The following is a 14,106-nucleotide window of genomic DNA, read 5'->3' on the forward strand; positions in this document are numbered from 1 at the left end:
GTGTGTACTGTACCACGGGGACTGTGTACTGTACCACGGGGACTGAGTACTGTACCAAGGGGACTGTGTATTGTATCACGGGGACTGAGTACTGTACCATGAGTGAGATTTTACCAAATCATTGCCCATAAAACACACTACTAAAGGCCCTTATTCTGTGACCGCCGACGTGGCAGATCCGACTGTTTTGACGTTAATAGGGCATTTTGCCTGAAGATGACCTGGTGCAGAAGGGGAGGAATATATACAGCAATTTGTAGATGGGGAGTCAGAGAAGATGGTGGATCTGAGGGAGGGAAACGATTCTCCCAACTAATCATAAGGCGAATAGAGCGTACATTGTGCTTTCCTGCGAATTGTCTGCAAGTAATAGCTTACAGTATTGTGAGTTTATGTTACACCTAACAAAAAGATGCTCGGGATATGACATTCCTAAAATGAAATGAATTGGATTTTACCTTCATGTCAAGTTACTTGTGATATAGAAAAAATACATAATACATAACCCCCACCTGCACTCTGATAGAGCTTCTAATTGTATTTTTACATTTTTCAAAAGAAAGACTTTCACTCCTAGCATTTCTAATGCCTTTATTATTCTGTTACGGGTTGGGGGGGGGGAGGGGTGGAGGGGGGTAGAGAAGAGCTGGGGAGGTCTTTGGAGGAGTGGTTATGGAAGGCTCTGCAGCACCATCTGCTGTCCAGAAGCAGTGTTGACGCAGGCGGACAGCCCTGCTCTCCTCCTCCCTACTAACGGCTCTTATTGTATTAATCTGCACGTCCCCCCAGGTCAGCCCGCCCCTGACTTATTAATGTTACGTTAGCGTCCGTTAGTGTCACGTTAAGCCTTCCCGCATACCTTCAAAGGCCATGAACTAAATGTTCAGTCGTTTTCTTCCGGAAAGAGCATTGCGTTAGTGGCCATTACTGATAATGATATGCAAGGAGGTGTTCCCCCTAATATCGCAAACCTACTAAAGGTTCAGCAAGGTTATCGCAGGGCAATAACCTGACATGGGGTAAGGCCATTCCTAAACTTGGTGTTACTCACACCCAGACCCTAAAAAAGGGCAAAAACGGGGGTGGAAGTGGAAGAGGAGGACGATGAAGAGGACGATGAAGAGGACGATGAAGAGGACGATGAAGAGGACGAGGACGAGGAAGAGGACGATGAAGAGGATGATGAAGAGGATGATGAAGAGGATGATGAAGAGGATGATGATGATGAAGAGGACAATGAAGTTATTGTGACGTTGTGGTCTCTAATTTAACAGGGCTTTGTTAGTCAAGCCCAGGGGTAGGCAACTCCCACCTCACGCCCCCCCAACAGGTCAGGTTTCCAGGATATCCCTGCTTCAGCACAGGTGATGCAGTCATACACTTAGCCACTGATTGGGCCACCTGTGCTGAAGCAGGGCTATCCAGGAAACTTGACCTGTTAGTAGCTCTTGAGAAGTTGCCCCCCACTGATCTAGCCTTTATGATTTTCCCATTATCTCCTGAGACATGAGCCTCTGCACAAAGTTTCTTGGGGAGTTATTCACTCAGCACTGATGTCGCTCAAGAAAATGGTCGTTAATGTTATGCTAACAATGTTAGAGCTTGGTTACTAGCAGCTTTAACCTTTTGCGGCCTTGAAATATATATAACATCTCTGAAAGTAAGCAGTTTACTATATTGTTTTACAGAAACAAGCAGCAGTTTGAGGGCTGAGTGCTTTCGGCGTTTTATTGCAGTCCTGGTTTTGATGTGGGACCGTTCCTTTCCCTGTATGATATCCTCGTGTCTCTAGAATACTACAGCATTGCTTTATAAAAAGTGACACCGTTGTACAATTAACATGGTATATTTCCCCACTTTCAGCCAAGAACAGAAACTGCATGACATTTGAAGGATTTACAAGATTCATGAGCTCAAGTGATAACTATATATGTCAGAAGGAACACTGCATGATTTACCAAGATATGACTTTGCCATTGTCCGATTACTTCATTTCTACGTCTCACAATACCTACCTGATATCCGACCAGCTGGTTGGGCAGAGCCACTTATGGGGCTACGTAAGGTAGTTAGTTATATATATATTATTTTTACCTTCAACATCTTTAGAAAATTAATATGAATTGATTAACAATAACAATGAGTTAATTACTGGGTGACCTAGTGGATTTGTCACAAAATTTAGTACAAATATTATAAGCAGAGATGGGTAAATATTTGACTAAAGTTCAAATTAGCTGTGAAATTGCATTTTCTTCGCAAATTCTAATTTTCCGTCTTGATTTAGAAAAAGGTCACCTCTATGTATTAAAAAAAAACAAAAACAAAAATTGATTATGCAAAAATTTGACTAAGCGAAGGAAACATCATTTTTTTAAAAGTATACGGGCAAAAAAACTTGGGTGAAAAAACAGCAAAATAGAGACTTGTGCGGAATTGCATACTTTAGCACGATATTAAATAACAAAAGGTTCAAACAGACTTTTGTAAGTTCGCAGAATCGGTAGAAATGTTTGTGGGCCGTACTGGGACACATTTGCCCAACAATAATCAGAAGTATCTGGCTTTATTTTTCCCAAATTAAATAAATGTAAAAAAAAATATGATTTCAAGATGCCTAAATAAAACTATGAATGACAAGAAATCTAACAGCAGTTAGTGGTGTTATTATGCCACCGTTTACCTTACTAAAATGTAGGTTAGATGTAAAAATACTGTTAACTAGAGGCAGATTATTCGATTCAGCAGCTGAAATCATCACTTCAAGTCATTCCCCCTGATTTAAATTGTACGTAGGCTGAACTCGTAGAATGATGTTCTTGTTTTTACCTAATCTACCAGTAAATGATATTATAGTAATCAAACTCTATTACAACTGTGTTAATATGGCGCCAGGGGAAAAAATACCCAGTGCAATAATTGCAATTTTATGACCTTAGTCATCAAGGTCACCACATGCATCAAAGGGGTTAATATTCTTAAATCTGCCCCTCCTACCCCCCTGTGCTACCTAAGTGCTTAGTAAAGTACTTCCATGCAATACTTTACCAACAGCTAAGGCAAGCAAGGGGTTAACCCCTACCACTATCACCAGGGGGCCTAACCACCCTCCCCTACCTATCCCCCCTAACAAACATTCCCTCCCCCAGTGTTATAAAATGGCCAATAACCCTATTAGTCAAAGGTGGCTAATAAGGCTTTTGGCCACTATAACTGAAAAAAATATTACAGTAACGGCCTTTCCAATTTTCAACTATATAACACGGCCTCCGAGCTCCACTGCTTATTTGAGTGTCACGCCAACCGGACTCATAAATTAAGGGTATTGCTAGAAAAAGCAATCTGTAAACCAATCGACCCAGACACATTGTACTGGATCCATAAAGTTCTAAGACTGAATATACCTGAAGATCATCCCCTAATTCCAGAGTTTTTACAAACCTGGAATAAGCACTCGCTTAATCTCACTAAATTACAACCCAGAATTTAAGACAGGATTTCTCGACCTTGTTCATTGTTCCAATCTAAAATCTTGAGACTATCTGATGTTCTTTACATAGATCAACTAAAACTTTTTACTCAGCGGAAAGACAACTACTGTACCACTGGCCAGGGGGGAAAGCTTGGAGATACTCTCATATTAAACGTTTTATCGCTACACATAAAATACAAAAGCAAATCTTGCACTTCCCACTACATTTAAATCCATTTTTCTGACTCAAAGTACCTCTGGGAATGAGCTCTTCATAATATAGCAAATTTTAACAGCTGACACGCAAATCATCAAACCGAATTATGCAAGCTCATGGGAGACCGAATTAGGAGAACAATTGTGAATAACAGAATGGAACAAAATGTGGGAGATCACGAGTAAATCATCAATCTCCATTGAGACATTGGACAATTCCTACAAGGTCAAGCTTTGTTGCTATTTCACACCAGTTAAAATACACAGCCTCTTTCTCACGCACCTCCGACAAATGTTGGAGGGGCTGTGTACTTCACGGGGCCATGCTACACATCTGGTGAGATTGCCCTCTTGTGCGTCCATTCTGGGATGAGATCATTGAGATAGTCGAGAGAATCTCCCCTATTATATCGCCTAGAGACCCATAGGTCACACTATTAAACAGAGACTGTATCCCAGCGCATTGAGTTAGGAAATCACTAACTTTACATTTCCTAAATGCCGCCAGATGCACAATCCCATTGTTCTGGAAACAACATACCCCCGGTGGGCCCTTGGCTCCCCAGGTCTGGGGGATGCACTCTATGGAGATATTGACCAATATCCTGGAAGATAAAAATAACAAATTTGAGGAGTTGTGGTCCCGGCGGATCTCCTACACCACCGGGCTAGCGTAGTAGCAATGAACTGATCCCCCCCTCTGTTTCATGACTCACTCTTACCACCCTGTGAAGGGCTACCAACTACTAATCGTCCACTTAACCGTGTGTTTCTCCATGCACTGACTCACCTCAAGCCAACATAATACAGGGAATACATGACTGAGCTCCAGATCAGAACCAACGCTAAAAACACCCTAACTCCTGTTACTAGTTTTAAATATTTGGGCATATGGTTTGACTCCCATTTAGCATTCGGGATGCTCATTGATACCCTGACATCCAAAACCTATGCCAAACTAGGTGTACTTTACAGGAACAAATCCTCCCTAAGTTCCCTATGGGGATGTAGTATACGGCTCGGCACCCCAAACCCACATTAGAAAATTTGACACCCTCTACAATTCAATATGCCGTTTTGTTCTCCAATGCAACTACAACACACATCACTGCGAAATGCTCAAAGAACTAGATTGGTCATCACTTGAGTCTGGGTGCAAAGTACATCTTTCCTCTCTTGCCTTCAAATACTTTCTGGGCAAGCTACAAATCTGTCTGAGCTCTTCACTCCTACCACATGCAGCACTTATCATCTGAGATCTGACTCCAAAAGACTGTTCATGGTCCCAAGGCTCAACAAAGTATCCGTCCGCTCCTCCTTCTCTTACCGTGCACCCCAAAACTGGAACAATCTACCGGAGACTCTCACAGCCACTACCAGTCTAAAGTTCTTTCAAAACTAAAGTGGTCTCACATTTTAATCTGGTCTGTAACTGTTACATACGCCTATAATATATATTATCTCTAACTGTGCATGCAATGTCTTGTATATAATGTATAACCCTGCTCACTCAATATAACTATGTATTTGTAACCATGTGTTTGTCATCTTAACTCCATGCCCAGGACATACTTGAAAACGAGAGGTAATTCTCAATGTATTACTTCCTGGTAAAACATTTTATAAATAAATAAATAAATATTCTCTCCTAACCCCTCTACAATCTGGCTTCCGTACTGTTCACTGCACTGAAACAGCCCTCACTAAAATAACTAATGACCTCCATGCTGCCAAAGACAGAGGTCATTACACTCTGCTCATATTACCCGATCTCTCTGCAGCATTTGATAGAGTGGACCACCCTCTTTTCCTTCACATTCTCTATACTCTTGCATTCGTAACAAAGCTCTATCCTGGATCTCCTCTTACTTCTCCCATCGTACTTTCAGCTTCTCTTCTGCTAACACCTCCTCCTCTATCGATCTCTCTGTGAGGGTACCCCAGGGATCTGTCCTGGGACCACTTCTCTTTTCTCTGTACACACTCTCTCTAGGTGACCTAATCACATCTCTTGGGTTTAAATATACCCTCTATGCTGACGACACACACATTTACTTTTCAACCTTACACCTGCTGTACAGACCAAAGTTTCTGAATGTCTCTTTGCGATATCATCCTGGATGGCCCTCCACTGACTTAAACTTAACATGGCAAAAACAGAGCTCCTCATACCTCCTCCCAAACCTGGCTCTACTGCCTTCTTCCACATTACTGTTGTAAGTTCAGTCATACAACCAGTATCGCAAGCATGATGCCTTGGGGTCATACTCGACTCCTATCTCCTCTCACATTCAAAACGTATCTAAAATCTGTCGCTTTTTCCTCCACAATATCACAAAGATATGTCCTTTCCTCTGTTGCTCGACTGCTAAAATTCTGACACGCCCTCATTCTCTCCCGTCTTGATTACTGTAACCTCCTGCTGTCCGGCCTTCCTGCCTCTCACCTGTCTCCCCTATAATCTATCCTAAATGCTGCTGCCAGAATCACTCTACTCTTTCCTAGATCTGTCTTAGCATCTCCCCTCATGAAATCCCTCTCCTGGCTTCCAATCAAATCCCGCTGTGAATTAGCTGTGAAATTCCAGTTTCTTCGCAAATTCTAATTTTCGGTCTTGGTTTAGAAAAAGTCACCTACATATATTAAAAAAACAAAGTTGATTATGCAAAAATTTGACTAGGCGAAGGAAACATAATTTTTTTTAAGTGTACGGGCAAAAAAACTTGGGTGAAAAAACAGCAAAATAGAGACTTGGGCGGAATTGCATACTTCAGCACGATTTTAAATAACAAAAGGTTCAAACAGATTTTTGTAAGTTTGCAAAATTGGTAGAAATGTTTCTGGGCCGTCCTGGGACACATTTGCCAACAATGTGTGCTCCATTCTTCTCCTCACTTTTAAAGCTTAACACTCTTCTGCCCCTATTTACATCTCAGCCTAATTTCTCGTTATGCACCATCCTGACTCTAGCGTTCTGCTCAAGGATGTCTTCTCTCTACCCTCTTTGTATCCAAAGCCCTCTCCCACCTTAAACCTTTCTCACTGACTGCCCCACACCTCTGGAATGCCCTTCATCTCAATACCAGACTAGCACCCTCTCTTGCAGACGCACTTACCAGTATGCCCACCTACTGTCTCTGTATGTTCCTCCTACCAATTGTGCCTCCATGTACTCTGATATATCAACAATGTTGTAACGGAAATAAAAATAAAGAATTTAAAAAAAATAATCCAAGGCTCGATGGCCACCAAAACCCAAAAATGTCAAACCCATAAAAATCAAACCAAGGTCCAATAGTCCAAAAAAGATTTAAAAAATGAAATATCATACAAATTCAATCCAGGTGTGATGGCCTATTGGTAATCCAGGCATGATGTTTTATTTATAATCCAGGCCCATCAATGAGCCTGCGAAAGGGAAACTTCTTCTGTAAGTATTTCCTGCTTCTTTTCTTCTTAGAAGACATCTGTTTTGTTCTTCTTCTTTTTAATCTTCAGCCGCCGGATGTGGCCTACTCAAAGACTTCGAGTCTTGTGCAAGGATGCTGACCTTTCATAGTGGATAGGGCCATCGCAGAAGACGTGCCATTGGGACAAATGGTAGAGAAACCAATCATATTGCTTCATGTACCATGTGCTTCCCTCAATTTCTGATGGAATCACAGATTTTGCGAACCACAGGGAGCTTGGTTGACAAAATCCATGATGTCATTAGAAATGGAGAGAAGTACATGGTACAGCAAGCAATGTGATAGCCTCCAAAACCTTAGTACTACATGCTATCCTCTAAGACAGAGCTACTTCCATAGAGCGAGGCTAAAGGAGGTGGAAATATTCTCTCCCCAAGCTCAACTCAGACACACCTACTGTGTCTACTGGTAGCAGGAAAAGCCATGGGAATATCTACTGCTGCTCTCCCTGTTCTACCTGCACTGCTAACTGAGCCTGTTGAAAAGTCTCACCACCGGAGCAGTTCCAACAGAACCCCCTCCTGCCCCTGCCACCACTCATCATAACAAAATCTCTCTCTCCTGGTGTCCCTGTCTGTTACTATTCCCTACCTACCTAGCCACACACTAACCCAGCCAGCCATCAGCCACCCCCAGCTCCCTTTCCTCGCACAATCCTGACAACAGTGAGAAAGTGGGAGGAGCTTCGCACATGCGCTTAAATGGAATGTTGCAACATTTGTCGCATCGCGCGAATGTATAAACATTAGATCAGCAAATATATAAAACATTTGATGCGGATGCGCGCGCACCGCGCATGCGCACGGAATGAGTCGTGCCTCACAACATTCTCCCGTTCAATGTTATGGCATTTGGAAAAAAAAGAGGCAGGTGAAACGAATAGGGCCGCATGGTTTGGTACATTCACCCACAAATCGGATTGTGCCAAAAACACTGCGAAAAATGTACAGTTTGAATGTTGACACATTTGCCCATCTCTGTTAATCACTAGATTGATGAAGAGAAACAGGAAAAGCTAAATAGTGTCAGTAATTATCATCAGCAAATACAGGCTTTGAAATAATGTTCTTTTCAATTAGGCGACAGTGAATGAATCTCTACCACAGATTAACATGCTTTGCCAAACATAGTGTTTAATTAACATTGACAAAGAAAGGATCTTAAAACAACGGCAGATTTGTGTCTAACCGATACCGCGCATGAAGTTAGGGGGTTGATATTGGAACAGAACTTTTGCATGGATTGCCCCAAACCAGACTTCAGAGGATGGTTCCTGCGGATAATATTACTGAATGATATGTTTCTTGATGTGTTTAAGTGCTTTGATGAGAGGATGCCGGTGCTTGGAAATTGATTGTTGGGATGGCCCAGAAGAGGAACCCGTAGTGTACCATGGATACACTTTAACAAGCAAACTTTTGTTTAAATCGGTCATCTATGTTATAGACAAGTATGCATTTGTGGTAAGTGTATAGAAATAGGAGTAACCAAAATAAGCCATATACTGTACAATGTAATAAGAGCCATAGTTACCAAACAGTCTTAAGACATACAGTAAGACACCATTTAGCCATTTGAAGTGAAGGGGCTATATAGCCCATACTGCACCGACACACTTTATTCGAGCAAATACCCAGTATGTACCTGGCAGATACCTGGAATGCGCCGCTCCTCACCTCTGACAAGCCCCGTTGCGTTTGCCTTCCCAGCCTGGGTTCATGCCTGGCTGACGGGCGGCTGATCTGTTAAATGATAATGATTAGGATTTAATAGGCTGCAATGCTTCGTGTGTCTTCCAGATGGCATAAATTCATGAATTGTAATGCAGTATATATATATATATATATACTGTGCAGTATTGCAGCCAGCGGGAATAAAATGCTTCAATCCCTGCCGGGAAATACCTCAATGCACTCGGGCAGAAAACAGTCACAAACCTCAATACACCCGGGTATACCCGAATTCGTGGGACTAGCCGAGCTCGAATAAAGTGTGTCGCCAGTGTATATAGTAAGGTATAGATGTAGCACACTTCACCACTTCTGTTAATGCCGGCCTGTTATATTTTGGATAAGCATATGTGACTGCTCTCCTTCATTCTTCACATTTAAGACCTCACTAAACCTTTGCAAATGGATTTAATGGGAATTAAGGAATGTAATGCTTCCTGTGCAATCTATATAACGAGATTGCACAGATCTGCTCTAATACAATGAAAATGTATAAGATCCAGATAGTGCATATCTGTCATGTTGCACCAAAATTAGGGAATATACCTGTTGAACTCCCTCCCCCTGGATTTCTTTTGTATGTATGTATGGTTGTATGTATGTATATCTTTATTTATATAGCGCCAAAAGTGTTCTCAGCGCTTCATAAAGAATACAGGACAGGGAATTATAATAATACAATAACCGCAGCAAAATCAGACAAGAGGAAAGGAAATCCCTGCCCCGAAGAGCTTACAATCTAAGTGGTATGTTGGGAGAGTTACAGAGACAGCAGGTGAGGGAATAAGTGCTGTAGATGGCAGTGCTTGGCCACAATGGGTGGTAGGAATGACTGCGGGTGTGGGACAGTAGCCAGGAGTGCAGGCTGTTGGGATGTTTGATTTGTGAGGTGAGTTATAAGGTTAGTGAGTATTAAATCAGATAGGTTGACACCATTGCGCGCTACACCAGTAGCGTGCGCGCTACTCACCATCTCCTGGTATCCTCCCGAGCCGGTCCCAGTCCCTCCTCCCTGCAGGGCTCACTACACGCTGTGACGTGTCAGCCGCCAGGGGATGCAAGAGAATTGTAATTGTAATCCCTAGCGGCAACGCGTCACGTGGTGCGACAGTGAGCCAATGAAGAGGGGAGGAGGGGAGGCTTCGGGAAGGCTTCGGGGAGCGGGGAGGCTTTGGGCAGCGGGGAGGGGGGAGGAAAGCAGCAATTTGTCTTCCAAATGAACTCTGCAGCACCAAGGGAGCCCCCCTGCTCCCTCCCACAGACTCTCTCCTCATACTGTGTGAGCCGAGACACACTCCGGGACTGTGAGCCAGAGGGATGACCCCCCCCCAAATGAAGGGGAAGGAAGGCGCTGGATGAAGAAGAGGGGTACAGCAGATTAACCCCTATAGTGTCTGCAGTGTCAGCAGATGCACAGGGGGGAGACGGGGGAGGGAACCCCTGGCAGAGACAGTGTGATGGCCCTGCCCCCCTGACGTCATTGCCGCGCCCACCCGACCCGTTTTGGCCACGCCCCCCCGCTCCAGCTCCCTACAGACCGCAGATAGCTGTCTAGTGCCTCTCCACGTGCCGCCTGAGGCGTGGTCTGAGGCAGCGGGGCCTTAGCCTTAGAAGGGGAGAGGTGGCAGGGAGGTGTGGGTGAGAGCAGGTGTGTATATGTCTGGGTCCAGGATTAGGAGAGATATCCCAAGCATTTGAAAGCAGACCACTTCCACTTCCTGGCTGACAGTTAATGTTCCTTGTGGAGCAGACCTGAGATACTTGTGAGATATGCTAATAGCCAGATTAGCTACATGTGTGAGCACTAAGCAGCTCAAAATTAGGACGCGACAGTAATAAACTGTATCAGCTGGTTTAGCTCACACTGCTAGTGCTGTGGCCTAGAAAAGCAGTGGTTATGGGTTCTAGTCATGTTGGATCTGACATGATTCCAGCCATTAGGTTGGTGCCTTAGGCTTATTATCAAATGTATATAGTTGGTATGGAAATCCTTTTAGGAAGTGTGGGGCAGGACTCATTTAAATATACTTTGCATAACTATTAGCATATCACTCAGGTGTGCTCCTTATTCAGCACAGGCATGTCTCCCTCGCTTGTTTGGAGGGTTGCTTGAGGGGATATATATACATCAGGCGACTTGTAATAAAATCACTTTTGGAGAGTGATCCATGGAAATTCGCGGATCAAAGGAACTGCCAGATTTGAGGTGGATACAAATTCTCCAAAAATGTTTTGCCCATTTCCACTTATTAATGCTGTGCCCTTTATTTTGCTTCCCATACTCCCGTTGGGTTGCCGTTGTCATGTAACTATCGCTGCTACAAACCGTGAAACAAAATAGGAAATAATGTTTCATTTCTGGTTTTCATCGGTTGAGACCAGAAGACAGGATCAGTAACTGCGGTTATTCCAGGGTTTCTCAGCTAGAAACTCGAACCCGTAATCCCTCAAAATAATATTACTAAAACAAGGGGAAAATGCGGTGCTGAAAACAAAGTATGTCTCGATATATTCCCATTCTGACCATTAATGAAAAGTTTAACTTTTAAACAAATAAAAGTTGAACAATGACAAACTCTTTATCACCAGATTTTAACGAGTCACTTTTTAAGGATTATCAATCTAGTGTAAATTAAGGAATTCGCTCACTCTGCTCTCCTTTTACCAATACGTATTGCTTTACTGGTCAATGAATCTTTTTATAAAAGATCAATCATGCTTATGTTCATAAAACATTTATAACTGCTCAATCTCATTTATGGCTATGTCCCAGCTGACCTTGATTCCGCTGTTGTTCTTTCAGGCCTCACATTATCCTGTTGTTCTGTCGCTGGAGAATCACTGCTCCCCCAGACAGCAAGAAGCGATGGCTGAGTATTTAATAACTATTCTTGGTGACAAGTTGCTTAGCATGACAGTTGGTAATTCATTTTCAAGAGTGCTGCCGTCCCCTGAGGTAACTTTCATACACTTCTTGTAGAAGGTAAAAATGCTAGATGAAGTCGCAAGAGATTAATAGAAATTGTAATTTTAAAAAAAATGTTTACAAGTAGATACAGATGTTGTTTGTCTGTTACAACCTTAATGCAGGGGGGCTCAACTCCAGCTCTCCTGTCCCCCCAACAGGCCAGGTTTGAGGATATTCCTGCTTCAGCACAGGTGGCTCAATCAGTCCCTGCTTCAGCACAGGTGGCTCAATCAGTGGCTCAGTCTTCGACTTCACCACCTGTGCTGAAGCTGGGATTTCCTGAAAACCTGACCTGTTGGGGGACTTGAGGACTGGATTCGAGCCCCCTGCCTTAATGCATGTGGATCAGAGCATTAATATTTTTTAACACCCCGCACCTTAACATGATACCTTTTTAGTACCATGGTGAAATGAATGTAGCCACTAGAAGAGCATGCAGTGCATTGCTTCAGAATATATTATATAACCATTCAGCAGTCAAATTGTTAAGATTATTATTACACATACGTTATTATTTATAGATGCTTCAGTTGAGATATTCTAAAAAATCTTTGAGCGTAAAATGAAAAATGAGAAAAGCAAAATACACTGAAAATAAAGAAATAGGAATCTTGACTAGAATTCTGGTTATATTATGTTACACGGTTACATAGTTACATATTTACATAGTTACACAGTTACATATTTACATAGTTCCATAGTAGATGAGGTTGAAAAAAGACGTACGTCCATCAAGTTCAACCTATGCTAAATTTAGACAACAGATACTTTATCCTATATCTATACTTACTTATTGATGCAGAGGAAGACAAACAAAAAACCCCAGTGACATATCATCCAATGATATCTCATAAGGGCAAAAATAAATTCCTTCCTGACTCCAAGAATTGGCAATCAGATTAATCCCTGGATCAACATCCTTCCCATGTTTACTTATTTGGTATATCCCTGTTTACCTTCCTAAAAAGATGTCCAACCTTTTTTTGAAGATATCTCCTGTATCTGTCATCACAGTCTCCATGGGTGACTAATTCCACACTGTAACTGCCCTTACTGTAAAGAACCCCTGCCTTTGTTGCTGGTGAAATCTCCTTTCCTCCAATCTTATGACACCATGTAATAGTGGCCCTATAGCTGGAGACTTTCGGTGCTACTGTATGTATTAAAGTCTAAAGGCTGCCAACATATTGCACAGATTTATTAACGTTTCTATTCCAAAGGGATGTTTAATTTGATAAAAGTGGTGATATTTTGTACTCCACTTGTGCACAGATTTTGCAGCCCTATAAAATGTTATAGGGTGTATACTCTATGTTGGCCAAATAGAAGTTAATTTGTTTATTTGTATTTTTCTCATGACAACAAATTGAAACCTTATTTTAACTTTTTTTTCTTATTGCATTTTTTTTGTTTTAGAGAACTGTCATGTTAGCATTTTCCTACAGTATTCTCTTACAGTATACTCCTACAGTATACTCCTACAATATACTCCTACAATATACTCCTACAGTATTCTCTTACAGTATACTCCTACAGTATACTCCTACAATATACTCCTACAGTATACTCCTACAATATACTCCTACAGTATTCTCTTACAGTATACTCCTACAGTATACTCCTACAATATACTCCTACAATATACTCCTACAGTATACTCTTACAGTATACTCCTACAATATACTCCTACAATATACTCCTACAGTATATTCCTACAATATACTCCTACAATATACTCCTACAGTATACTCCTACAGTATACTCCTACAATATACTCCTACAATATACTCCTACAGTATACTCCTACAGTATACTCCTACAATATACTCCTACAGTATACTCCTACAATATACTCCTACAGTATACTCCTACAGTATACTCCTACAATATACTCCTATAATATACTCCTACAGTATACTCCTACAGTATACTCCTACAATATACTCCTACAGTATACTCCTACAGTATACTCCTACAATATACTCCTATAATATACTCCTACAGTATACTCCTACAGTATACTCCTACAATATACTCCTACAGTATACTCCTACAATATACTCCTACAGTATACTCCTACAGTATACTCCTACAATATACTCCTACAGTATACTCCTACAAATTGAAACCTTATTTTAACTTTTTTTTTTCTTATTGCATTTTTTTTGTTTTAGAGAACTGTCATGTTAGCATTTTCCTACAGTATTCTCTTACAGTATACTCCTACAGTATACTCCTACAATATACTCC

The 14,106-nt window shown here is 41.8% G+C and overlaps 1 protein-coding gene across 1 annotated transcript in view; it reads left to right on the plus strand.

The window, feature by feature from the left end:
* The window catches only part of PLCZ1 (phospholipase C zeta 1), a 95,281-nt gene that overhangs the window by 16,697 nt on the left and 64,478 nt on the right, over window positions 1-14,106 (plus strand). The window contains exons 3-5 of the mRNA XM_075602995.1: window positions 1,864-2,065; window positions 8,477-8,621; window positions 11,692-11,844. Of these exons, the coding sequence (XP_075459110.1) occupies window positions 1,864-2,065; window positions 8,477-8,621; window positions 11,692-11,844 (500 nt within the window). The remainder of the gene's footprint in view (window positions 1-1,863; window positions 2,066-8,476; window positions 8,622-11,691; window positions 11,845-14,106) is intronic.

Source organism: Ascaphus truei, chromosome 5 (assembly GCF_040206685.1).
Source record: "Ascaphus truei isolate aAscTru1 chromosome 5, aAscTru1.hap1, whole genome shotgun sequence".
NCBI lineage: Eukaryota > Metazoa > Chordata > Amphibia > Anura > Ascaphidae > Ascaphus > Ascaphus truei.